General features: G+C 34.2%; 1 protein-coding gene across 2 annotated transcripts; it reads right to left on the bottom strand.

Moving 5' to 3' along the window:
- Positions 1–5,598: 5,598 nt before the first annotated feature.
- Positions 5,599–15,314, bottom strand: LOC105833912 (LIM homeobox transcription factor 1-beta). 2 transcript variants are annotated; one of them, XM_012676019.3, is made up of 6 exons: positions 14,405–15,310; positions 14,184–14,320; positions 11,118–11,540; positions 8,060–8,365; positions 7,581–7,679; positions 5,599–6,279 (listed from the first exon to the last, which is right to left on the bottom strand). In XM_012676019.3, the coding sequence occupies exons 2-6, from the start codon at positions 14,299–14,301 to the stop codon at positions 6,023–6,025; spliced, it is 1,203 nt and encodes a 400-aa protein (XP_012531473.1). In that variant the 5' UTR covers positions 14,302–14,320; positions 14,405–15,310; the 3' UTR covers positions 5,599–6,022. The 2 variants fall into 2 exon arrangements, with proteins under 2 accessions (XP_012531473.1, XP_012531474.1); XM_012676020.3 differs by lacking the exon at positions 7,581–7,679 and having other exon boundaries at positions 14,184–15,314.
- Positions 15,315–21,713: the final 6,399 nt, after the last annotated feature.

The raw sequence follows: 21,713 nt of genomic DNA, 5'->3' as shown, positions 1-21,713 counted from the left end.
AGGTAAATGAAGATGCACATAAAAAATGAGCATAAAAATTACACGAAAGCGGACCTACATTAAAAATATCTTAAAAATTTATATATATGTATATACGGAATATAAATCTTTTATTAAAAAAATATATAATTTGTAAGAAAAATACAATCCGCATAAAAGTTTTATTAAATTATTAAAACACAATCAGAAAAGTTAAATAATTAAATATCACATTCTTGTTTATACATATAATTCCAGTGTTCCATTATAAAGGTGATAAAATTATTTATGCTTGGTTTATTGATTTTTTGCTTAATCAATATTTGTATAATTATGTTATATTATAATATACAAGATTAAATTTTTTTAAAGAAACAAATTTAGAATTTATTTTTATCTTTGACATAATAATTAAATTTATAATTGATATTTTATTCTTACTTTTGTATACAGGATGGTTTATTTAACCTGTGTTTAAATATTTTTGTTATTTAGTGAATAACAAGAAAAGAATTAAAGCTGCAAAATTTTAGACAAAAGCGACTTGTAATAAATTAGTAATATTTTAATCAAATGCATAAATATATACACAAGACTTGAAGAATAACTTGGTTCTTTAAATAAAACCGTATTATTTTTCTTACACGTTTTATTAAATTGCATATAAAAATAGTAAGATTATGAAAGATTAATAATTTTATCTTAAAGATTAATTTTTAAAATATTTTATATTTTATATTTTTCTGAAAAATAATTTTAAATTATCTTATGTTTTATTTTGTGTAAAAAATTATTTTTAAATCTATTTTAAAAAATCGAATTAATCTTGAAATTTTTTTCATATCTACATATACAATTTAACATTGTTGATACATATTCCATTATTGTTACTTTTTACTTGTTCCTCAAAATCTAAAAATTTCTTGTAGCTTTTATTTTTTTTATTGTTCCAAATAACAAAAATATTTAAGACAAGTTAAAAAAACCATCCTATGTAATTTTGCTTTCTTTCCTCTTAATTATAAAGACATAGAAATTCTTAGAGAATGTAAGAACACCTGTTTGAAAAATGTCAATCAACGCAATGTTAGACTGAAAAAAAATATCACTATGTTATAATTGCAAATGTAGAGCATTTCTTATGCTCAGAAAGTAACCGCAATATGAAAGTATTCCCCAAAAATTACGAGACGTTATTGTTGACTATTTATGACTATTACATTGTTGAATAGTATTTAATTACTTTTACCTAAGAAAATCTTAAATTAGACTTAAACCAAAAGGAAATAAGGAATCACGTTATTAGGAAAGAAAATTAATATTTTTAATAAAAGTATGTCACGCAAGTCGTTAATGGTTGAATACTAATTCTTGTGCACATGTTATTGTCGGTAAAAACGCGTTGCCTCGCACTGATACCTGTTATTAGCTTGATAGCGTAACACAAAATAGTGCGATTTAAAAGCAGGGTAAAACAAAAGAAAGTTACTAGTAATAGAAGCGTACATACAATAGAAATGCGGTAATGACTATTGCTATTAATAGTTGCAAGCAGTAGATTAGATAACGATCTCACGGAAAAGAAACAATTGTAAAATAAAATGTAAATTAAATATCTAAATATACCGTTTTATACGTGAAAAAAAAAAACGAAAAATACCTCCTGTGTATTCCTAATCCTTAAATCATTAACGTTTGATGATTACTTAATATATCCTTACAATCTTAAAAATTTGTTGATCAAACTTAATATTAAACTACTTTTATTTTATTTAATTATGTAATAATTATGTAAATAAAATTATTTATATGCACATATACATGTATATGCACATATATTTATAATGTATATACAAATATTGTATGCAAATATATTTATAATGTATATACATATATATGTTATAAATATATTATACATATATATAATATTTTGTACATATATATATATATATGTACAAAATATTATATATATGTATAATATATTTATAACATATATATGTATATACATTATAAATATATTTGCATATAATATTTGTATATACATTATAAATATATGTGCATATACATGTATATGTGCATATAAATAATTTTATTTTGTATTTATATATTTTGTAAAAATATTATTATTTTAATAATAATTTTATTATATTTATTATATTTTATCTTTATCTAAGACTGTTGATTAATAGTTTAAAAGGCATGAAATAAAAAATTTATATTGAATATACATTGTTTTTCAAAATATACATTACGAATTTATAAAATATTATAATTTTTTAAGAAAAAACTCTTGATTAAAAGTGGATATCTCTATCAGTGATGTATCTTTATTAAAAGTATGTTCTATCAAAAGTTTTTAATTTAGCATAAAATAAATTTACAATTATCTTATATCCAAAGCGTATTTAAAATTATCTTGCTTATTTAATATTATTTTATCACAAATTCACTATCTTTTACACACATTTTTAGACTTAATAAAAACATAAATAAAGTAAAATCAGAGTTTTGTTACCATTTTATTTACATACATTTTTTTATTTGATTTTATTAACAACAGACCAGTGAATCTTTTCAGTTAGTATACAAGTACGCTTTCAAATAATGCTTTATGAAATAGCAAGAGTTTTTATTCCTAATCGAGTTTTGCTAAAAAAATATTATAATATTTAATAAATTATAAAATCAATTATAAGAAATGATAGTTATTGGAACTTATCGTCATCAGTAGGAATTTAAGAAATGGAGATAATTGATTGTAGTCGACCAAACTGGTAAGTTTTATTATAAAACTACTACGTTTCGGTCTTCGGTTTAAACCCTTTTCAAGTAGGATACAGTTGATTCTGGTAATTACACTGCCGACAAAAAAATTTTTTTGTGAAAGATTGTAAAAAATTATAAAACAATGGTTGAGAACAAAGAGTGCAGAAATTAGGCAGACAAATTATTAAGTAATAAATATTATCGTTGTCAGTGTGTAAAATTATATAGAACTAAGAAGATGATATAAAATAATGCATAGTCAAATTTTCGAGCATGTTATTCGTGGACGGCTTGAGCACAACTAACAATCGAAGCGAAACAAGAAAAACATCGATCAAACCGATTCAATAACACTGTTATAAACAGGACTCAAGTTCTTATTGTTAATGTTCTTTTGTAAATTGATGTTGTTTGTAAATTTTTTAATGTAGAACATTTCAACTATCGATTTTTTGACAGGATGTTTATCTGTGTGTAATACGTGTGGCCTAAGCCAATCAAAGTCGTGATTATTACTAATTTTATGCCCGCTGACCACCGAATGACACGATTCATGTTTGTTAATATTCTTTCGATGGTCTTTTATGCGTGTTTTTAAATGTCGCTTAGTTTGACCAATATATACTGCTTTTATACAATTCTTACAGTCAATGCGGTAAGCGTTGGTCTTTTGTATGTGTTCAAGATTGTCTTTTCCCTTTTTTATTAAAGAATTTAATTTTTTGGGGACTGTAAATATCGTGTTGAGTCCTATTTTATTTACGTGGCGTTTTATATTGTTGCTGACTCCCGGAATAAAAGATAGTACAAAGCATTTTTTGTATCAAATTTGTTGTTTCCATTTGAATTTAAATTATTGTTTTGGTTTTTTAATTGCTTGACTTATATTGCTTGAACGTATATTTATGTGTTTATTGATTAAATTTAAGGGAAAGCAGTTGTTCATAAGTATATTTTTTACAATTTTAATGTTTGCCTTGTGAAACCTTTCGTCAGAAAGTATCAAAGTGTGGTCAGATAAGTTGATGATTGTATTAATTTTGTAACTTAGCGGATGGTTAGAAAAATAATTAATGTATCTTCCTGAGAATGTTAGTTTGCGGTGCCAATTTGTTATCAATCTATTGTCTCTAATTATTGCTACGTCTAAGAAAGTGCTCATGCCGTGGGATTCAGATCCGTGTGTAAATTTAAATTGTTTGTTAAAGACAGAAAGAACATAATTTACTTTGTCTTTTGACAAGATGGTAAAGATGTCATCTACATATCGGTAAAAAATTGGAACTTCAAACGTTATTGCAAACAATAAGTTTCTAGGTCATCCATTACTAAATTGGCCAGCAATGGTGACAGGGGGAGCTCCCATACGGCTACCAAAAACTTGTTCATAATACTGGTTGTTGAACTTAAAACAAGTGGAATTAGGTCAACCGCATAAATAAACTGTGGCATATCAAAGTTAATAAATTTTGATATGTCTGTCCACTGTTTCTCAATCGATTTTAGAATCAATTCTTTTGGAATGTTAGTGAATAGAGATTGAACATCCAGGGAGATAAGAATCTCATTCGATACAATGAGAATATTTTTAACAATGTTGGCAAAGGACCAGCTGTCACAAATATTAGATTTTGATTTTTTGACCGATTCTTGTAGGATGTCGTGTATGAAACGAGCCAAATTATATAAGGGGCTTCTGATAGCAGAGACTATAATTCTAAGGGGGGAACCAGTCTTATAAATTTTTGGCAATCTATAACAACGTGGGATGTTGCCATTAGTGCAATTAAGTTTACTGTATGTACGCCAGGTTTGCGATAAGTTGACTGAACATTAAGTAACTCATTCATTTTGTTAATGTAGTCTCTGTTCTATTTTACGGTAACTTGACCTTTATCCGCTGTAGTGACCAGGATATCATTGTTATCACAAAGAAACTTTTTACATTCATGAAAGTATTTAAGTACAAGTCTATTCATATAATTAACGTGTTCGTTTTTGTGAAGATTTGTGTAATTTTACACACTAACAACGGTAATATTTATTATTTATTAATTTGTCTGCCTAATTTCTGCATTCTTTGTTCTCAACTATTGTTTTATAATTTTTTACAGTCTTTCACAAAAAATTTTTTTATCGACAGTGTAATTACCAGAATCATCTGTATCCTACTTAAAAAGGATCCAAACCGAAGACCAAAACGTAGTAGTTTTATAATAAAACTTGCCGGTTTGGTCGACTACAATCAATTATCTCCATTTCTCAATTATAAGAATTATAATATGTTTGGTAGAATAAAATAAACTTTTAATTTTCTGTGTACAGATAATTAGATACGTAATTGTACATACATTATGTAATAAAGAAATGTCTCATTGTATATCTTTTTAAACTCTGTACCTTCATCACACATATTTGTGTTCACATAATATATGTGAAAATTAATTAATAATTATAACCTTTATTATTATTTTTATATTGCTACACATAATATTAATAGATTTTTATCCAGATAACTTATTAAATACAAATCTTTAAACTATTCTTAAAAGTTGATATATAAATAATAATATATGCATAGATGTGCCAATTGTTTAAAATTGGATTTGTGTCAGTCACTTCTTCCAACGTGTTCACTTTTCTACTTTGTACTTTTTTTTCTTTTAATGCATTTTTTATTGCGTTTAGAAAAAAAATATTTTATCCCTCTAATTTGCTACAGTTTGACACACTGTTGAGAGAAACCTTTCTAATAAATATTTGTATCAATATAATATAAGCTTTAACCGTCGTTCTTCATCGGAGAATAAAAAATAAGGCAAGGGATCAAGTTTCATAATAACATTCTTAGCGTAGCATTTTTATGAATATGTATTTATTACACACAGAGGATAAATACAGCTTTTGTATCTGAAACAGAGAGTAAAGCAAATACTTTCTGGAGAATCGTTGACATCGGAAATTTAAAGATTGAAAGTATACCGAGTCAACTAGAGAGGGAAAATAATTACAAGAATAAAAGTTTTTACAATTATCGCTTTCACTTTGACTGGAAAACAGATTAGCAACGACCGTAGAACAAAAAAGTCTGAGTTCGAACAACTGACCGCGATTACTTCGATTCGACTTCCTCTACAAGTTGGCAAAGCAAGTCGTTTCGTAGGAACGAAGGGACGCACAGATATAACTGGGAGAAGACTAGAAATAAGCGACGAATTCCAGGAAAATAGAGACAGAGAGTGGGAAAAAGTGAGGAAGGAAGAGGGGGAAATTTGGATTACGCGTGATCGCCGCTGAAGTAACTACTCTGCATCATGAACAGTTTGTCGATGGGATTGTTGATGGCCGCGTGCAAGCTCTGCGACAGCGACGGGGTGTCGTGGGACGATGAGCCGTGGTGGGAATGCGAGGCACCCTGATGACTACCGTCCGCGCCGCCGCCGTCGTTCTCGCCGATGTCGAAGCCGCCGTCCGTACCGTCCAGCGACAGATCACTGCTGCAGAAGCTCTCCCCCGAGTGGCCCGGATACGCGTCTGAAAGAAAAAGAGGATACATTTCGTCGTTTTTCGCGAAGTACCGCGCCTCCTGATGAGGAAAATGTGACGGTACTTCGGAATGAAACGTTCGGAATGAAAATAGTACAAAAGAATATAACATGATTTTGATTTAAGCACATTTATTTCTTGGCCAACTAAAAAAGGATATAAACTAAAACGTGACTTACTGGTATATTCTTTTGCATTTGTTTTTAAAATGTAATTTTTATATACGCAAAACAAAATTATTTTCAATGTATATATTTCAATCCAAACTACCTAGATGGAGAAATTTTGTCTAAAGCGGAATAAATTTTTTTTTATCTTCAATAGTTAGAGATATTAAACAGATTTAATTGTAGTTGAAAAAACCGTTGAAAATTCCAGGCCCGAGGTATTAAAAAGAAACTGTCGCTCCATATACCATAAAAGTTAAAAAATATTTGATTCGCGGACCTGTGTGGGCGCGTGACAGATATAGTTCTAAAAAAATTTATATATTGAAGGTTCTATCTTTTTTGTGTGATCTGAAAAAAAAGAGTAAAATAAAATTTTGCCTATCACAAACTTTTTATAGAAAACGTTCTTGAAATTTATCTCTACGGGTGTCAATTGTTGCAACATTTCAATATTCAACATTGAAAATTATATTTAAATTCCTTTAATAATTAATGTAAATGTAAACTTAGAAATAAAATCGGCCAAATCATTTTTTCTGTTAAATTTTTGGCAGCGTGATCAATCAATTTCATCCATTTGCCTTTCGGACATTGTCATAGTTGTTATATTGTAATTAACTACAATACACGGCTAAAAATGTCATAGAGAAAATCTACGTGTCAATTACAATCTACATCTGCAGCTAATTTTTCCTAAATTTATTAAAAACAAACTAGTTTATTTCGATTTACTTTCGTGTTAATTATTAAAGACAGAGAGAGAGAGAGAGAGAGAGAGAGAGAGAGAGAGAGAGAGAGAGAGAGAAAGAAAGAGAAAAAGAATTTGGGGATTGAAAATGGAATTTTTTATGTTGAATATTGAAATACTACACCAACTACAATTCACAAATTTTAATAACATTTTCATTAAAAATTTTTGATTTTCGAAATTAAAAATTGATAACAAAATGTCCTATTTTTTTTTTTCTAGTGAGAGTCGACTGTAGATCAGCCGGAACTAAAATATCAAGTATCGCGTGTTTACCTTGTAAACAACTTCCGGGACGTAAACGCGTTACGCACATACCGTCTGTGACATACCGGTGCGCAAATGAGTTTCTACGGTGAGTAAAGACTTACCGTCGGGCGAGTACGGGTTATTGGGGTTGAGCGGTTGGGTGGCTGAGGGGAAGCTAGAAGATTCCCCGTCGCGCATGTTCAGGGCGTTCAAGTAATGACCTGCGAACGAGATTAGACAATTGACATTGAACTCACTCGTTTACCAAAGCCCCATTAACCAGTCTTCGCTTATTCGCAAAGCGAATTTTTTTTATTCGCGCGCGTCGTCCCTCAACTCTCTCGCAATTCTACGCTACGTGATTCTTTTTCCAAGTGGCAAATAACTCGAATGTGATAAGATAAAGCTTTGTTAGAATTAATCAGAATCACTAGACGAGAAAAAGGCAGTGCGTAGAACCAGCAACATCTTCGAAATTTCAAAAAGGAAAGAGGAACTCCAGGATCGGGAATTTAGGAGTAGGAGTATGATCATTAAAAAATAGCGGTTGAATTCCTGACGGAGAATTTTTTAAGTTAATAGGGTGAAAAAAGCAGCTTACTGTGATCGCTGTGCGGACTCTCCGTCCTTCGCTCTTCCTTCGGCTCTTTTTCGGATCCGGGCTCCGTTTTGGCCTTCCGCTGAAGCTTCTTCATCTTCGCGCGCTGATTCTGGAACCACACCTGGACCACGCGCACGCTGAGGCCAGTGTCCTTGGCGAGTGCTTCGCGCACCTTTCTGCAAGGCTTCGGAGACACCTCGAAGGATGCCTTGAACTGACGTCGCTGTGCCGACGTAAGGATTGTCCGAGGCCGTTTCGGACCCCGACGACCGTCCCGTGGTCGATTCTCGTCCAACAAGTCATCATCTAATAATACGATCCATTTATGATTATAAATATTTTACATGTTTACATGTTTACACAGCATTGCTGTCTCCTCTTATTACTCTTTTATTTAAATACCCATTCGATATCAACGTTCCAACAGTAAATGAATAAATGACAAATAAAAAATTCAAAAATACAATAGAAAGTTTAATGTAATTTTTTTTATAATTTATTAATGTCGCGCGCGCGCACACACACACACACACACACACAAATTCTTCACGTAAGTTATGTTCGTCTAACGCTGTATATAAAATCTCAGTTCAGTATTTAATATTTAAATTCAAAAATAAAGATATTTTCAAAACAAGAATATTCTGCACGCACACACATATTCTTTTACCTCGTTGTAGATATATTGTAGATCTATTAGTATTTTTAAAATTTCATTTGGTGAAAACAAATTTAAATTTATTTTGGTAAAATCAGACTTGTTTGATAAAAATTTTTTATTTTAAAGATTTTAAAACCCGATGAAAGGATCAATTAGTAAATCATTGCACGTATAAAACATTCAACGACGAGGAACAGATGAAGGATAATAAGAGGGAAATTGTTAATGCGCAAAATTAGTTCCGCCGGTTTTCGTATCGCCGCGCGACCGATTGATCGTCAGACGCAGGAGGAAACAGTGGTCGAAGTCCGAGTAGCGGAGCAGTAGATACGGCTGGCTTCGATCAGACAGTGATCCGACAAAGCACAGGCCACGCCTACCCGTGGAACATATGTACCGCGGCGCGGCAACATGTCGGCCGCGAGAGCAAACGCGCCGGCTGGTACACGCGCGCGGATTCCATTTTCCGCGTGGGATATTTCAAGAACTTTGGGAATTCCATTGTTAAAAAATTGTTTCGCGCTCCGTGGGAATACGGAGGCAGTACGGCGGAATTGTCGATCAAATCAATGAGCGGGATATCGCGCCGTTAAATCGCAGATCATTCACGGTTAATAAAAGCGCGATGGGCAATTAAAATCGACGCGGCGGAAATATTTTGCGCGATATTGTTGTAATATATATGTAATATATATATGTAAAAGAATTTGCTCTCGGAGTGAAAACGCTCCGTTGCCTCGTGAAAATTTTTACATTTATTTACAAAATCTCGTCTTTTTCAAATTTTTTTGCCATATGTGATTTCTTGTATTCATATTTCATACGCATGATATACGGAGGGGGAAGAGAGAGAGAGAGAGAGAGAGAGAGAGAGAGAGAGAGAGAGAGAGAGAGAAATAAAATAGAAATATTAGGTGGCTCACAAACTGCTCTTTCATCATTTCTATATCGTCACCGATAACACATAAAATGTCTCGAAACGCGCGCCATAAATTTATGTCGAGATATCGGTCGAATAAACGCCGCGGAATAAATTCCACATCTTTTTCGGTGCACACCAAGATATTTCCACGGTATTTTGATTATGCGAGAAAGGATTGGCAAATTTAATGGTTCAAGCGCGCCCGCGCACGCCGATATCGCTTTCGATCATTCATCGCTTGATTTAAATGTAATTACCTTGAAAAGGAACAGCCCTGTTTCGAAATTCCTGTAGATTTTTACTTTGGATGTCTTTAGATTGTAGTACAACCTGCGAACAATGCAACAAGGTATGTACAGTGCGTTTCTCAACGAGGGGTTTTTTTTTTATTGTTTTATTTTCGTGTATTTTCAAGCATTCTCCGCGGTAATGGTCCAGGGGAGTGAAATTATATTGTTTCGCGATCAAAAGATCGTAATCGCTCGCCAATCTCAATTCTCAGTTCGTTATAAATTGACAATAATTTGGAAACGGCGTGCCAATCGATACGCGTTCTAATCGAAACAAGACGATGCGAAAGATAATCGAGCAGTTTGCCTTATCACAGAAATTACATGTGGAGGGGAAAGTTAGATTTCCTTTCGATTCATATTTTGCACACGAGTAAGCTACGAGTTATTCACTTAAACTTAAAGGTTTTCGCAGAGTCGTTCAATTGTGGAATAAGATAATGCTTCTATAGGCGAAAGGATGAAAACAGGCTTGTGATTCACATAGAGATATGTTATGGAAAACTGTAGAAAGTTATCTCATGCAACATGATGCGCATCACACAGTTTCATTCATGCCAGTACGCGTGTTTACATATTTCACAATTAGGAACAAGCCTTCGTTACACGAGAAAAATAATTATTACGTCCGTGCATATACACATATATTTAAGCTCCTTAAATCAAGGTACAATTTCTAGCAGGCTGTGACATCGAATACCCTTTATTTGTTATTTGCGTACATGTCAAATTAAATTTGTATGAAAAACGATTATAATTTATCACATTTTCTTGGCAACAAGATAAATTCTGAAGTTCTTTAAACAACTATTTTGTAACTGTTAAACATATAAAATGGTCCCGTTGTCTTTTTTTTAGATCGTCAATCTTTTTTTATCATTCGTGGACATTTATAAAACATATAAATAAGATCTAGTCTTTCTATGCACATCGAAACGATAGCCTGGATAGACGTTAGGATAGACATTATTTCAAACCCAGTTTAACCCAGATAGGACAATTTAGGCCGGGTCTACCAATAGGTGTAGCAAATCTTAAACCGTAAGAAATTAACTATTCATATTTGATTATCCTTCTTACATTCAACTGCGATTGATCAATTCCGACTTGCTGTACCTATTGTAGACGCGGCCTTATGCGTAAACGCACGTGTTCATGAAAGTGACACGAGACAACGACACTCACCTTGCGGACTATTCAGAAAAAGCTCGTGCTCGAAGTCCCGTCTGCAAATCGGCTGGCCCTGCCTGAGGATATAATGAGCGCCCCGCGGCAACGTCTGGCCGCACATGCAGCACGCGAAGCAATCCACGTGGAAGATCAGGCCGGACACCGGCCGCATAACCAGATCCGAGCAGCTGATTTTCTCCATGCATCGCGCGCACTTCACCCCGAAGATCCTCTCGTAGTCGGAGCGGCAGTAGAGCTTGAGGTCGCGTATGAAGCACGAGTGCGACAGCATCGCGCCGCATGCCGTGCACGAGAGGCACTCCTCGTGGTAATTCCTCTCGGCGACTCGCATCACGTACTTGTCGGCGATGATGCGGCCGCAGCCGGCGCAGATCGTCTCGAGAAGCCCGGACTCCGTCTTCACGGAAATAGACGGCTCTGCGAGGACAAACGACCGACGCGTTATAAGGTGACGCCGGTATTTACGCCGCAAAAGTTATTTAAAAAAAAAAAAAAAAAATAGAAGAAGCGAAAGTGACTTGCAACCTCTCTGTTATACGCCTTTGAGATAAAATCACAATGGTAATATAAGGGCAATTCTATCTGAGAACGCGGGTCGTAAACGTAGTGGATATGAAAGCTCATCAAAGACGTCAATGATAATGATTTGGATTAACGCTAACTTATGTAAAATGGTTTTTATGTTATATTAGGTTGGATCTACAATAGATGTAATAAATCTTAAGCTGTAAAAAATTGGCCAACCACAGTCAAATGCGAGAAGAATAATCGAATATAATTGATCAATTCCTTACGGCTTAAGGCTTACTATACCTATTGTAGATCTGACCTTAATCTTGACGTGCAATAAAGATTTAAGCTTTAAGCCGTAAAAAATTGACCACAGATAAGTATTCTTATAAAAATCGACTATGATTGATCAATTTCTTACGACTTAAGGCTTAAATTCTTCATTGTAGACTGGGATCTTAGTATGATTACATTGTTATGATCTTTTATTATTAAGACTAAATCTATAATAGATCTGTAATAAACCTTAAGCCGTAAGAAAGGAACTATCAAGAGGAATTACCTATCGCAATTAAATATAAGAAGAATGTAAATATTGGTTCATTTCTTACAACTTAAGATTTACTACATCTATTGTAAATCTGGCCTAATATTAACAAAACTCTCGTGAATTGGATTTGTTAATGTATCAAGTATCGCAACGATGTGTTACAATCTAGGTATATAAAATAATTACTCTCTTTGTAAAAAATTTTATATGTGCTGTACGTACTATTTTTCAATAATAGTACATCAGTGCTTAGTAAACACCAATTAATAGTAACATAATATTAATGTTATAATTTTGTATTCAACAATATAAATGTAATATCAAAAAGAAATAAAACTTTGTACATGTGTATTAAGAATATTTATGTGAAGTTTTAAGAAAGATACAAAAAATTAATGGAGAGCAGAAGCGGTTTGAATACAAAAGCGCGTGATTTGAAGTTTCATTACTGACAATGAATTGCACAAGGGCTTCGCTTTCCAATATACGAAAATTTCTCTAAAAAACAATTCTTTTGACAAAACGTTTGAATACAAACACTTAAAATAATAGCAAAAGTTTAAATCAAACATTGATTTGACATTCTACACCGAAATATAAACACACAGGCCTAAAACTATTAAAATTCCTGGTCATTTGTATTTTTAATGAAGGATATTTATCTTGAAAATAAGAATGAAAATAGGCATGAAAATCGAAAGAAGAATGAAGGAATTTCTATACTATGGCTAAATAAAAAGAATGCATTGACTACAAAGAGCGCCGACTCTTTTGAAGCACAAAAGATGAAATCAGCAAATTGTAAGAAATGCTCAATCTCTGAAAAATTTATTAAAATAGAAGATATTTTATGTTGTTGGAATAGTAATTAATTGTAAGTTTAAAAAAATTGTTACTCTTTAAATAAAATATACATATAGAATACGTAATATGGTATACATAAAACATAAGAATATAAACATAATTATGATATATTTTAAATATGATTTTTCTTCATTACATTTTTTTAACGCTTCGATGCAATTACATAAAAACTTATATTGAATTAAATAATTTAAAATTTTGACACAATATACGATATAAATGTAATTTTCGTCCTTCAAACAAAATGCTTAAAAATATATTTCAAAACAGCTTTTACTAAATAACTCCTTTCTTAATGGTATTCACGGTATTCAGAATTTGAACCGATCAAATGTTGCTTTAATTTACGTTTTCTTCTATCTTTAAAATAAATGCGAACAGACATATTATTTGTTGTCTAATGCTTTGTTCACTTGACGCGAGACGCGAGACCACATGTATCTCTCGACATATATTTAACATTCTTTTAGTTTGTAAAATATTTAATAGCTTTTTTAATTTATAATTTTAATACAAATAAATAGAGATACATTTTATTCGGTCGAAATAGAATCTTCATATCTATATAATAATACTTCTGAATAAATTTATATACATTTTCTAGTTTTGTGGTTGCAAACTGATAATTCTTCAATTTTGTGATTACTTACTCGGTTTTAAAATGCAGTTTTAACTGAAGCTGTAATAGTAATATCATACATTAAAATTATTAATTAATTTAATAGTACTAATGTTAATAAATATCTTAAATATCTTAAAACACTGTAAAGAACTTATTGATGAAAATATCATTTCAACCAGAATATAAACAATTACGCAGAAATAGTATTAGGTACAAAAATCCTGTCTACTTAGATAAAATGTATCTCTATTTATAAATAGATCAATCTTAATTTATATTATTCATATGTTGGGGGGTTTATTTTTGTTTTTTATTGTTTATCATGTTAGGTTGCATTTTTTATTTTATAAATTCTCATTGCACAAAATTTTCTTCACGAATACATTTATTTATGGATTTTTAAAGAACTGTTAGAGCATTTTTGGTTAAAATATTAAACAAACTGTATATACCTTAAAATAAAAATACAAGTTTTCTTACAGAGTTCTTTTGTTTAAAATTAATTTGTTCTCACCTGCATTATTATTATCGGTTGTGGGCCGAAAGGGAATAGATGGAACCGTCGGCAAGGGTTGGCCCGGTTCGCTCTGACGATTGAAAGAACCAGGCGCTGGTGGATAAAATTCCAACATGGTGTCGCCTCACTGGAACCTTGAAGATAAAAAGTTTTTGAACTGTAAGGAATTTTGAAGTTTTTGCTTTCGCTGGAATTCTAAACACTTGAAGGCCACACACCGACAATATCCGAATACGAGTCTTTAGACCGAAGAGACGGATTAAATCTCCGAAAGAAAAGTTCTTTTCCCCGTTTCAAGGAAACTTTTCCTCCCTTTCTCCTCCGTTGCCTGCTTCTATTTTTGACATTCAATTGTTTTGGAATATCTCTAGTTGACTCTCAAGTCTCGATAAAATGTCTTTTGACTTGTTGAGTTTCTCGACGATAGACAATAGTTCTCACTTCACTTGCTTCTTGTCTCGCTAAATGGATTCTTTAAATCGTCTAATTTCTTTAATATCACTTATCGTCGAAATCAGGATATATTATATCATATCAATCTTGTTACAACGTTGTTCAGTACTAAATACACGTATATAGAAATACAACAATTTCTCTAGTCAACATTTCAGTAAAGCAGTTCAGTTGCCAGACTCAAATTGGTCTCTCACACCCCAATCCACTTGTCTTTAGCTTAGATCTTGGACACTTGTCGCTCCGACACGGCGGGTAGCTGCAGGAACGCACACCTCACGGCGACGTTGTCGTTTAGCCCTCGCCGGTTTTTCGATACGGGCATATGCCGTACGTCATCCGAGTCTCATGACGAACTGCCGGGGCCGCGGCGTGCGAGTTCAACGCGACGTTCTTCCTCGGGCGACCTCGGGGCGCGGGATGCCACGGTCGCATCGCATTCTGGACACAAAGAGACACGAAAACGACTGCCCTCAATGCTTCCGGGTCCGTTTCCCCGTCCACTTCCGCGCTATCGAATGCGTCGAATGCACGCCGTACGTGACGGTTTCGTACGTGTCATCGGCGCGAACTCCGTCGCTTTTTTGACGAGTGAGACCCAACGACGTTCGCCGACAGCGAAAATCATCCCCCTCTGTCGCCACCCTTCCTCCACCTCTTCCGCCAACCTCATCCCCCACGCGGCGCGGCTTTCAGTACCGGGTCGTTTATGTGGCTGCGCGGGTGTGTGTCTCGTCTTCGTCATTGGAGATAGACGAGGCATCGACGCGAGAGTGAGGAGGGCGGGTTTTAACCCCCGCGCAAACTAACGGTAGAGGCGCGATTGGAGTCGCCTGGAACCGCCCTTTGCAAGAGCGAGCCGGTGGGGGCAAAACGACGCCAGTGGTCCTCAACCGGCGGCGACGCGCGAGCTGGGATCAATATCCGGCCGACCATCGCCGGATTCAGTGACGTATCTCGACGAACTCGTCGGACATCGATCTTGGGCGCCGCCGGAATCTCTCTCTCTCTCTCTCTCTCTCTCTCTCTCTCTCTCTCTCTCTCTCTCTCTCTACAAGCGATCATGAAAAACAAAAATCCAGATCAATTTGAGGTGAGTTTATAGAATGTGATGGCTTTCTCCACCCTTCCATGTGTGTCTTGTCTTCGTTATTGGAAATAGACGAGGCATCGACGCGAGAGCGGAGCGCGATGAGTCCATCCCCCGCGGTGAAAAACATGCGTCAAAAATAAAGAGTCAAATTGACGGTATATATTATCGCGTAAGTTGCCGATTTTTAATATTATAGAAATAATTATCCAAAAAGAACATGAATCTAATGATACAAAACACATTTTTTGTTCATCAAAAGGACGTACTTAATTTATTTTAGTTGATAATACACATTTATTTTAGCCGATAATACACACATTTGATTTAAAAAAGAATGAATAGAAAAAATGATTAATACAATAAAATAAAATAATTTACCTCACAGAATTAGTAAAAATTTAATAACAAATAAATTTATCTTAATTGCGTTTAATTTGAAAAAAAAATGTTATAAAAATGAATTTTAATTTTAGATGATTTATTATTTTAATAACTTAAGTTAATAATACAAATTTCTACTGATGAATATTAATAGCTATGTATCCTTTGTACATACTTTTGTAGTATTTTTGAGTGTGAGTGTGCGAGGGAAGAGGAAGGAGATAACAGATGTGTGGCTTTATTAATATTAAATTGATTATCAATTTAATATTAATATTATCATCCTTATAACTGTGTTTTAAGACGGAAAATTTATTCGGCGCGCAGTTTGAAGAACTTGAAAAGGTATATAAAATCGCACAAGAAATATCAGCACGAAGATCCAACCATGGTTAAATAAGGCACGTTCTTAATTAGTTGTGTTTTTACATGTTAATTAAAATTCTCTTTTTATGACTTTTATAACGTTTATTTAAATAAATGTAAATGTAATTTTTCAAACTATTTCAATAATTATTCAGTTTAACATAAAAGACTGCCGAGCGATGTGAATAGACGAAACGTTGTAAAACGAGAAGGTATCGAGACGCTGTATTGACATGAAACTGTTTGCAGATTTGAGTAGCGCTCATCGTCGATCAGCCCGCGCACTTTTTCCGACGTTTATAGCTCTTGCCCCCGCGGATTCGGCTAATAACCGATGCCGTCGTCCAAGCGGGACTGCCTGCGGACATATTTTTTCGCCGAAAGTCGGTGCACGCTGAGTATTTGGCCGTTTGTCAGTCCGCGTAAATATGCGACAATGCCGTCCTTTGTACGGGCCGTCTATCGGCGATGTTTGCCAAATAAAAGCCTATATAGATCTCTTTGTCTCTGTTCCTGTGCTGAGCGCGGGTACGAATCCCCCAATGATACGCCTAGTTGGGAACGAAACTACGGTATTGCCCCTCCGGCGCGCGATACAAAGGGGCATCAAGTTGGCGGTAATGGTGATGCAAAGTATTCGGGGGAAACACGTGCAGGTCGAGGGGGGGGTGCCCCAGATCCTCCCCCTGCGTCCGAGATGCCCAGTTAGTATTCAGACACGCTTAATCGGACGCGACAGTCACCATACGTCGCGTAGGATCGATGGATCCTTTAGCCTTAGATCTCGATGGAAGAAGTAAAGTGTTAAATTGAATCGAATTGAAAAAGTCTCTTTAGTTCCCATTTATTAACATATTGACTGCCAAGCTGATTTCGGCATTGAACTTAATAGATCTAATGTTATTTTAATACTTGATTGCTTTTTTAATACTTAGTCAAATCGCTTTTAATTGAGTAAGTAAAAACGCTGCTTATCATAAATTGGGTCTTTGCGGAAATTTATGCATATCATTCAGATATGGCATAGTTAGAGAATTAAAGGAGAATCCAAAAGTCTTTTATATGTAATAATAATCTATAAATTTTTTGACCTTTTCAGACCGTGTATTTGGAAGTCCTTGGGGTTTACTCATCAAATAATTTTCACGTGTACAATGCTTTTATATAATTTTATTTATAATGATTTTTAAAATTTTATTTTTAATAATTTATTTAATTTTTAGTCATTTTCTACTATTTTATCTAATATTAGAGACGTCAATAAACAAAATTCAAAGTACTAAATTGTATTAAAATAATTGCGTACTAAAAATGTTTTTATTATTTATAATTATTTATCAAGAAGATTTTTCTCAAAACGCGGCAACGTCGTTTTAATAATCATTTTGATTTAACTTTAACGAATCTTTGTAATTTGAATGAAAAAAAAAAACCGAGCGATTTATATACAATATATGGTATACTTTCAAAAAATCTTAACTTTATTTATAAATAATAGATTTTGTCGACTGCTTTTAGTCGACACTTCGGGCGTTAGGAGTTAAAGCCGCGCTATTCCAGATGCGATCCGAATCTCGATCGAGGATCCAGTTATCGATCCCGGTCTTACATCTCGGGACAATGAAAAATTAGGGATGCTCAATGACCCTTACGATTTTACGGCACGTGAAAGCACAAAAGTCGCCGGCTACGTCGGATGAAATATGGGGTTCTTTGCAGGTGCATGCAACCCGCGGCCTCACCCTTCTTCGGCATATTGTTTAGGATGTGACACTAACGCCGGCCGTGTAATTATGCCGATACGGTTCGGGCATTATATATCCTGCGGAGAAAATCCCTGTCCGCACGGAGGCCATCCAACTTCCCTTTGGTCACGCATAGAAAGGGTGCCCACGCAATGGTGCTGCGCGACGCCGAGGCCTCGATTCTTTGTTTTGCACATGTTGTGAAAATGCAGGGTGCATTGACATCGGAATTCCTTTCACGAGACGCGTTCGATTGCTGAATTCCCCCCCCCCCTTCCCTCTTGCCGCGGCGAAATTTGAGTAATTGGTCCGTACTCGGCGGCGTTACTTTGCGTCGAGAAATAAATATGGAATTTTTATTAAACACAGCGTCGTTTTATTAATTACCTCGCTCGCAGGTGTATAAGTGAGAGTAAAATGATTACCACATAAAATATGCGAAACATGTAAATATAAATATATAAGTATATAGTTTATAATTTATTTATATTTTTTATTTCTTCCTTTTATATTCTAGGTAGATCAACTTAGAGAAGAAAAAGGTCGATTCTATTTTATAATATTTACTTTAAATAAATATAAATGCAATATAAATGCTAACAATTATGGAAAACATTCTTATGTTTTATAACTAATCTTTTTAAATGTGCATATTTTAGTTTAGCTTAATATTTTAAAGATAAGATGTATAAAAGAAATAATTTTTTTTTTGTGAAAATAACAATCACAAAGAAGGCACTTTACATCATATAAAATGTTACGGGGCTGGTTTTCGGCTTTACAGATTTCTTAAATTTTTTGTATAAATAAACTTATAAACATATTTCGTTCAAACAGTTTAAAAGAAACTTAACCTTAACAGCTTAAGATTAATGAGTTCCCACACAATACATAGAATACCTTTCAGAAGCAACGATGAGAAACTGGGAAAATTTCGAAAGTATAGACATCTCGACAGGATCCGGTCTACATTTGATGTGAGTCTACCTCTAGGCAAAAATACCCTCGTAAAAGTACCCGACTTGTTATGCTAACAACTGCTAATCAATTATCGACCTTCTTAATGGAGACGCATTATTAAAGCCTCGCTCGTGTATCATTTTTTCTCAGTGATCACAACGATGATTACAACGTGAATCATCCTACAGCTCTATACCAACCCCAGTATAGATATCCGCAAAAAAATTTTTCGCATACGATATGCGACTCGCATTGCGCAACTCATACCTCGCGAATAGCGGGGAAAAAAAAAAACAAAACGTCGCCGTCGCTTTTCGGGGCTCGATGGAATCCAAACTCGACGTCACCTCGCCACCCCAACATCCCCTGTGAGGATGTCAGCCGCGGGATGAATTCTAATAACGTGTCCTCTTTAGCCTAGCGCGCACGAATCCATCTTTTGCTAACGAGGGTGGAAGTTCACGATTGCGTCCCAGGAATGCGTGATGACTACTTTGTTAGGAATGCAGTACGGCGCGGCGCCCATACGAGAGCGAAACGAGAGCGCGGTGTATATGCAGTGGCGGCGAACACCCAAACGCCCCGAGCGCAAGCTGAGCTTTCGAGATCTCCAGGACGCCGTTCAGGATCTATTAACTCTCGAGATATGTAGACCTAGTAGAGCCATCGCATATCATTTTCGACTGTACGTAATTAAGAGATTTGATATTAATATTGAAATACAATTAACTAATGTAAATAGTAAAGTAATTACATATACATTTAAAGCGAAGTTGAAATGTCAAAATAACCGAATCAAAAGAGCTTACAGTTTAAAATCTTACAACTTATTAATAATAACTAAGTGAGATACCAAAATGGCAGTTAATAACGAGTAATAATTACTACATCTTCAAGGGAAACATCGAGAGCTTGGGGAGGCAAACGTCTCGGTGATAATCCGCCACTGGTTATACGGGAAACGCAGCTTCAGGACGCGAAGCGTAGCTGAAAGCAGCTGCGCGCCTCCCTGGAATGCGTCCCTGTTACCCGGCACCAGGATACAGAGAGAGAGAGAGAGAGAGAGAAAGAGAGAGAAGAGGAGGGGAAAAGAGAGGAGAGAGAGAGAGAGAGAGAGAGAGAGAGAGAGAGAGAGAGAGACCAAGGAGGGTTCGTACGTTCCTTCCGATCCCGCTACTCTTTGGCATTCGGGCTTTAGCATCGCACGGTTCAATAAAGGAACGCCCCCGGCCCGAGTTTAAACCGAATTCACTCGTATTACCCCTGGAGTACCGGGGGTTCTACCTGTGCAATAATGTAAAACAATGTAACGTATCGTTTTGCATGCGCCGTCGCAAGATATAATTGGTAAATTCTTGCAAATCCATCGTGTTAGGTTGACACAATAGGTTTTGCCATGTGTCGAATGGAGCTCAAAGGTGAATGTATTTTCAACAAAATCAGCAAAACGGCACAACGAATTTTTGAACAAAAACAAAACAGTCGCCATATCCTTCAACTCTCTGTCTAAAAGAGTAAGAGAAAAATTTCTTCAAGCTTGTACGGAAACATCCTTTTTCGAGTAATTTGAATTTTGTAATCCTATTCAGCACAAAGTTTGATGGAAGAATGATTTTCGCAAACTTCTTGCGCGAATCCTACATTATTGTTTTATTCCTTTTATTAATTTTCTTTATTATAGATATCTTTTCTGTTGATGCTGATAAATATCAACAATTTTTTTGGAAAATTTTTTTCTTAGTTTAATCAGAGTATCAATAGTTCTAGGAAATATCTACACGGAGAGAATTTTCTCTTAAAAATTACCCTGAAAATCGTGGTAATTGTGAGACAACGTAAACCTTGGAAAATTTTACCATACTTTTAATAAAATTTACAAAAATTTAGTAAAGTTTAGTAAAATTTTAAGAAAATTTGGCTAAGTTTTAGTAAATTTTGTTAGAAGTATAGTAAAATTTACTAAAACTTAGCCAAATTTTCTTAAAATTTTACTAAACTTTACTAAATTTTTGTAAATTTTATTAAAAGTATGGTAAAATTTTCCAAGGTTTACGTTGTCTCACAATTACCACGATATTCAGGGTAATTTTTAAGAGAAAATTCTCTCCGTGTATAGGATGATGGACAAATAATAAAAGAATAATTAAAGAATTGTTAAATTAATTGTATTGCTTGTTCTATTCCAGTACTGAACTTCTTGTGCGGTTCATCTTTTCTCCATTTTTTTCATATTAAAAGAAAAGAAGAAAAGGGAAAAAAAGGAAAGATAAATCGTGCAAGAAGTTCAGGCCAAGGATATGTAAAAAGATACACAGACAGAATAACTTATTGCAAAAATAATATACCATAATAATATATTGTGTTGCAAATGCGAGAAGTCGGTTTTTTTTTTTCAAAGCGAGGAATGGATGCACGAGCCGTAGGCCGTTTTGGCTAATTTAAAGTTAAACGTGGTAAGAAAAAATTTTTGTTATTAACATTATGTATTATTCAACGAGACCATGCTGTCCGCAATGCGTTCTCTACTGA

Source organism: Monomorium pharaonis, chromosome 2, assembly GCF_013373865.1.
Source record: "Monomorium pharaonis isolate MP-MQ-018 chromosome 2, ASM1337386v2, whole genome shotgun sequence".
NCBI lineage: Eukaryota > Metazoa > Arthropoda > Insecta > Hymenoptera > Formicidae > Monomorium > Monomorium pharaonis.
Note: the sequence above shows the minus strand (reverse complement) of the source record. Positions and strands in the feature narration are given on the sequence as shown.

Bases quoted from the DNA above. Each gene is read 5' to 3' on its own strand.
- LOC105833912 (XM_012676019.3), bottom strand. From the start codon at position 14,301: ATGTTGGAATTTTATCCACCAGCGCCTGGTTCTTTCAATCGTCAGAGC. The intron at 11,541-14,183 runs GTGAGAACAAAT...TTGTCCTCGCAG, and splicing joins AACCGATAATAATAATGCAG to AGCCGTCTATTTCCGTGAAG. The intron at 6,280-7,580 runs GTAAGTCTTTAC...TTTTTCTTTCAG, and splicing joins TAACCCGTACTCGCCCGACG to ACGCGTATCCGGGCCACTCG.